We start from the raw sequence: 6298 nt of genomic DNA, 5'->3' as shown, positions 1-6298 counted from the left end.
TGACATCAAAACCCAAATCAGGCAGAGGCGGCATTAGTCGATTCGAGTTGATACCGTGAAAGGCTCATGGCGACGAGTGCGCGCTGGCTGCTCGGCGAGAGGCGCCACGCCGTGGTGGCGGTGGAGGTGCCCGCCGGGCCGCTGGGCATCATGCTGGACGCCGACGACCTGGACCGCCCCGTGCTCGATGGCTTCGCGCCCGTGTCGCCGTCGCGCCCAGAGCAACGCGGCGCCGTGGAGACGAGCGGTCGCGTGCCCGTGGGCAGCCTCTTGCTGGCCGTGAACGAGTACGACTTCGCGGCGGAGGATCTGGGCTTCCAGGAGGTGGGGCAGGTGCTGCGTGAGACGAGCCACCTGCCACGCACGCTCAAGTTCCGCGTGCCACTGGAGCTGGAGGACGCCAGCGACGTGCCATTGAGTCAGCAGTTCGCTCCGAGGAGGGGGCCGCCGCCCAAAGAAGAAGAAGAAGAAGAAGAAGAAGAAGAAGAAGAAGATGATGATGATGATGAAGGAAAAGATGATGATGATGAAGACGACGAGAAGGAGGAGAACATTCAGGTTCCAGTGAAGAAGCAGCAGATGCAGCAGCAGATTATTGACAATGACAGCGGCAGCTACAGGCACTTGCCGTTGAGTCAGCAGTTTGCGCCTCACCGAGGACCTCCGCCACGAGAAGAAGACGAGGAAAACGAAGAAGAGTTTGAAGACGAAGGAGGAGAAGAAGAAGAAGAGAAGGACGAGGAGAATATGGTTGTGTCTGGCAGCGGGTCCTCGTCGTCGACTGGAGACTCTTTCCAGGAGATCCACGTGACAGAAGCGACGGTGGTTGGGGACGTGGTGCTGGCCTCGGCTGCGCGTGTGGCGGAGGATCAGGTGAGCGACGGGAGTACGAGCTGGACGCTGACGGGGTCCAACATCGACGCATCGTCGAGTACGCCACTGACGAGCAGTGTGAGCTCGGCCTCCCCAGAGAAACCGCAGCAAATGCCGCTGGAGGAGTCACGTCTGGCAGTGCAGGAGTTTACGCCTCCTGATTTGACGGAGCAGTCGACGCCGTCATCCGAGCAGCCGAAACGATTGGCCCTGGAGATTGACGATGCCCCTCCGCCGATACCGAAGGAGCTGTCTTTCGGCACCATGGCCGCTCTAGCAGAGACGCGTCACTTTGATAGCGACGATTCAAGTGAAGACGAAAGTGATCAAGACATGGGAACATGGGGCCAAGGCGGCTCCAAAGAAGCGAGTTGGAAGCCCGCTCGAGCTGCGGCTAGAACGGTCAGCTCCTCTTCCCCTGAGCAGCCTGAAACACTGTCTCCGCAGAAGTCGCAACAACCGTCACCTGTACCGTTGTCCATGGCGTCCAACGTGTCGTCCGGCACTATTGCTGCATCGCTCATGGCGCAGACAAACCAGTTCGACCGAGACGACTCGATTGAAGAAGACGATGACGCTGAGTACGTTACCGCTGTAGCTCCTCCTGGTCCGCTGGGGCTGAATCTGGACGGTGGAGTGCTCGACTGCGCCGTTGTGATGGGCTTTGTCAAGTTGCGCGATGGCTCTAAGGGAGCGCTTGAGCGTAACGGAGATATCGTTCCTGGATCAGTGATTGTCCGCATCAATGGCAAGGATTTCTCGGACGCGACACTGAATGATGTGCGGACGAGACTTGGGGAGCTCGGTCACCTGCCGCGCACAATTGTATTTCGCCTACCTCGCCGCCAGCAGCAGCAGCAGTCCAGTGTGCCACGCTCCACTGGCATGCGGCGTGCCCCGACGCTCCCTGTTTTCCACGAAGACTTTGACAAGCGCCGCAAATTTGAACTGGGCCTGGTGATGCACTACGATAAAACTGTTTTAAAACGGCGCGAGTGTTGGTTCTGCATCGACGCGAAGTGGATGGCTCGGTGGGTGGACTTCGTTGCCCGCGGAGGGCCTGAACCAGGTCCCATTAGCAACGAAAACCTGCTTCACCCTGCTTGGCGGAAGATGCTGGCTCACGACGCTCCTGGCCGACCTGACACGGCACGCGAAGGGCTGATTCTCATGAAGGACTACAGAGTGGTGGCACCGATGGTTTGGTGCTTATTTGCCGAGCTGCACGGTCTAGGCGAAGCGCCCTTATTGCCGCGGTATCTGATGGACATTTACGCCGAAGCTCTGAGCGACGGAGAGGTAAAAAGCATTCTGGAAGTCCCTCGGCCCAAGGCGTCCGTGCTTGCCAATGAATTGCGCGATAAGTGCCTCGTTCGCTCGAGCAGAAACCGCTAAAAGGTGGAAACGAGCACGGATTTTGCCACACTGTACACTGTAGCGAGTATTCATTCAATTCATACACTGGGTCTTGTACATGTACATACGTGATCAGTCCATGTGGGTTGGGCCGTCTTTGAGCCAGCTGAACGACCAGCTAAAGTCGGCACCTGAAGCAACGGAAAAACCCAGTCAATAGCCACACAACCTCCCAGTGCTTGATCATCCCTGGTACCCCTACCGTTGTGCTCCAGCGAGTTTGTTATCGTGTAAAAGATCCACAAGAACAAGTTGGACTGGACGAGTCGCCACCCGCAGTCGAGCACGAACGAAAGCAAGTGAAGCGTGGAGAAGCTAATCTTCCGCTGGACGAGGTAGCCTATGATGAGAAGTGATAGAAATTCTACAGCACCGAACATTGCCACACCGCTGAGCATGCTGCCAAGGCCTTCACTATCAAGGGCTTTTATCTGGGCGTAGTAGTCGCGATTCGGAAGATAATACATGGAGGTCGTATACATACCTGCAGGCACACACATACACAAGTTCGAATTAGATGCAAAACCTGTCAACCCTACAACAAAAAGTACGCACAGAAGATGAACGGGACGATGACTTCCGTGTACTCCACGAGGATGACAAACTCCGCGACGAACAACACTTGAGCCGTCCGTTGGACGAATTTCCGACGCTCCTTCAGCGAGAATTTTTTTTCGAGCGTGGCAAACTCTTCCTGGTTCAAAGGTGTGAAAGCGTCTGCATCTGCGGCAACTGGAAGTGGGTCGTTCATTGTCGTCACCGGGAATATTCGTCTGGTAGTTGCATCCGTCGGCATTGAATCAGTAGTGCGTCTGGGTTTGAATGCCATGAAGAGAAATGTATATCTGTGCTGAACTAGAAGAGCGGCTGTCTGCGGAGCTTCTTGGACAATTTGCAATGCTACGTCGATGAACTTGGCGGAGCGAAGGGGGTGGCCATGGGGTATTTTATGCTGCAGAGCGACGATGTCTCGCATTAGGTTGCTGATATCCCAAATTGACGTACACCCTAGGAAGGCGTCTAGTGCGATCATTTCGAGCACTGTGGTGATAGAGCTGGAGTTTTGAACCGAGCTTGAGACGTACAGCGCGTTGAAGACGTCCACGTTGAAAATCATGTTCTGCGGCATCAGATCGAATTTCCTGTCGAGAAAGTAGGAGATCCAGTTTTTGGCGATGATTTTAATGACGGGGAGGAGAATAACGTAGAGCTTTTGACTCGACGGTCCGACATGCATGAACCCGTAGAGATATGCTGGGTAGACGAACGTGAGCAGCACTTGACAGATCAAAACGACAACGTAGTTGACCAACTCGCGGACGAGCTGCGTGTCTTGCTTCAAAGCACGACCAAAGCAGCACGCGAAGCAAATGATGAGAGCGGCGAACCACACCGGAATCCCCACCACGAGTGCAAACGGTAGCGGGAACCCGATGACGCTGGCCATGACAATCATGAATGCAATCGCGCCGGCGCTAGAGATGATTGGCATTGAGATCGTTTTCATGGAGTTGATCTTCAGACCAGGGACATTGATCCGGAACTGCTCCAAGATCGCGCACGTCATGAGGGCGATCGATACGTAGTCGCGGAACCAGAACAAGTAATTCGCTCTTAATCCTTCTTTAGGTGCAGCCAGAGGGACACAATCTACCAGCGCGACCACGACCAAGCACGGAAAAGGGGACACCACAGCGATCAGCAGGGCCCATAACGTTGAAGTAGTTTGGTGGTACGTAGTCAGGTTCCGGACGCGTTCGACTGAGTAGTTACCACGCAATTCTACTTGGAAGCTGGTGAAGAACCTGAGCAGCCGACGTCCAAACAGACAGGCACCGCGCCAGCGTTTGCGCATGGTGGGGACCATGTCCGCGGCTCTAGGACAATTTCGAATGATGTCATCGTTTCTCCTTTCGCTTCTATCTTTATCTTCCACGCCTCGTAATCTAAGAGAGTCAAACTGAGGTGGATAATCTCATTTTTTTAGCGTCGGATCAACGAGCATGTCATGGTGACTGAATCGTAGCAGCTACTCTGCGCTAACATCAATTTAAAACAAGCAAAGAAAAACCTATAGCTTGTGAAATGCTGAACGGCACCTATTTCTTCACCCACTTGCCGCTGAAGAGGACAGCAAAAAATTCAAAGTAGAAATCAATAGAAGCAAATATTAGGTTTTTTTTGTCGTAAATTAGATCCCTGAACTTCAATTATAATAGTCTTTGTATTCATATTGAAATATAAACTATTTAACATTTTTAATTTCAAACATTGGTTCTAAGACACGTATAAAATAATCTTTTTACCACCAATTAGTTTTTATTTAAATATATATTGTTTTCAACTTTTATTAATTGTTCAAAGAAACAGTATGTTGACGAAGTAAATAATGTACCCATATAAATGAAACAGTAGGGTTGACTCAGTTTAAATGCAATTAAATGTATTGGTCTTTGACATAAAATGTTTATAATAGTTTTAGTAAAATAGCATTTCTATATAAAATGAAACATTCCTTGTCAAGAAACAAAGAACGCCGATTGAAGTACGTAGCAAAAGTGACGAAAGCAACCTAACGTTAGCGGTTTTCGGGGCGTTGGGTGCCACATGGACTCGTCTTGAAACACAACAAGTGAATTCTTGTTCGACTGTAGGATTAAAAAATTCAATGCGTGCGGTGTCCGAGGTCCTTGCTTCAAATCTCTCAGGTAGGTCCAGATAAAATGTACATGTATTGGGTCACCTGCAACGTTTTCGACGACAGCACTGACGCAACCTTTTCCACGTGGTTTTGTGGCTTGCGACAGCAACTACAGTACCTGCGGGCCCCCAAGTCTTGTGTCTTGGGCCAAGACCCCAGCGCGTGCTGTCGCTGTAGTTTTTGTCGTGCTTTGCCTTCCTGTTGCGCGAAACGCCGTATTGACGACGGTGGGCATGTACAGTTTGAGCGGCTCCGGAAGGTGTACGAGGAGTATCCTGGAGGCTCTATTGGAGATGGTCGCGCAATTCTCTTGAGTTGGGGTCTTCCTCTGCAAGCCCTAGCCAGCCAAACTCTCTCGGAATCGAGATGTGATGAGCTGAGCTCCTGCTTTTAGAGGATACGACCTTGAAGTTGGATCGATTTGAAATGTAGCGGCTAGACGATCGGCAGCGTGTGTAGCGGAGTTCCGTCCAAATCACTCTAAGCATAGGACGCAGCATGTGGATTCGTCGGTCAGTGTTTGATACTGTAGTCGTGGCCTGCGGAGAGTTGCTTCCGTACAGATTAATTAACGGCGCAAGATTAAATTTACTTACGACAATGCTATGGCCTCTATCTGACGTCAAGCCACTGGTTGGTATCCACAGCATCCTCCGGCGTACATGTATCAGCTCAGTTTCAATTTTGCCTTCAACGCACCAACACCACCTTCATCAACTCTCGCTACAATGAAGATCTTCGCCGCTGCCGCCATCGCCGCCTGCGCTCTCACTGCTACCTCTGTCAACGCCGACGGAGCCGAGGGAGCCAAGTGGGGATACAAGCCCAGCGACACCAGCATGGCTGCACCCAACCAATGGGCCGAGCACTACCCGACGTGCGGCGGTCAGCGCCAGTCGCCCATCGATATCGAGACGACGGAGCTAGACAACGTCTCCGAGAAGCGCTCGCTGACCTTCAGCGGCTCGTGCGCCGACTTCGATGTCTCGCAGTCGGACGAGTCCTTCACGGCCAGCGTGAACGGCGGCTCGTGCGCCGTGAGCGCCAACGGCGCGTCGTACAACATGCTGCAGTTCCACATGCACGTGCCGTCGGAGCACACGTTGAACGGCGAGCACCTGGGCGGCGAGGTGCACTTCGTGCACAGCAACGCGGACAGCTCTGCGCTGCTGGTGACGGGCGTGTTCTTCAAGGCCGTGCAGGGCGCGAGCGACCCGTGGGTGGTCTCCGTGCTGGACGCGCTGGACAAGATGAGCTCGAACGCGACAGCGTCGGCAAGTCTGACGTCGTACGCCGACCTGGTGAACA

The 6298-nt window shown here is 53.0% G+C and overlaps 3 protein-coding genes across 3 annotated transcripts; 1 reads left to right on the top strand and 2 right to left on the bottom strand.

Moving 5' to 3' along the window:
* Positions 1-1353: 1353 nt before the first annotated feature.
* PHYSODRAFT_536538 (hypothetical protein) lies at positions 1354-2268 on the top strand (the record flags this gene model as incomplete). Its single annotated transcript, XM_009541874.1, has 1 exon — positions 1354-2268. The coding sequence occupies one exon, from the start codon at positions 1354-1356 to the stop codon at positions 2266-2268; it is 915 nt and encodes a 304-aa protein (XP_009540169.1).
* A 93-nt stretch (positions 2269-2361) lies between these two features.
* On the bottom strand, positions 2362-3745 carry PHYSODRAFT_536528 (hypothetical protein; the record flags this gene model as incomplete). The annotated part of the gene is made up of 4 exons (XM_009541873.1): positions 2362-2420; positions 2492-2773; positions 2845-2983; positions 3146-3745. The coding sequence occupies 4 exons, from the start codon at positions 3743-3745 to the stop codon at positions 2362-2364; spliced, it is 1080 nt and encodes a 359-aa protein (XP_009540168.1).
* A 132-nt stretch (positions 3746-3877) lies between these two features.
* Positions 3878-4144, bottom strand: PHYSODRAFT_536524 (hypothetical protein; the record flags this gene model as incomplete). Its single annotated transcript, XM_009541872.1, has 1 exon — positions 3878-4144. A coding segment is annotated over one exon (267 nt), but the record flags the coding sequence as incomplete, so codon positions are not given.
* Positions 4145-6298: the final 2154 nt, after the last annotated feature.

The sequence above is a fragment of the Phytophthora sojae genome (genome assembly GCF_000149755.1).
Source record: "Phytophthora sojae unplaced genomic scaffold PHYSOscaffold_46, whole genome shotgun sequence".
Lineage (NCBI taxonomy): Eukaryota > Oomycota > Peronosporomycetes > Peronosporales > Peronosporaceae > Phytophthora > Phytophthora sojae.
Note: the sequence above shows the minus strand (reverse complement) of the source record. Positions and strands in the feature narration are given on the sequence as shown.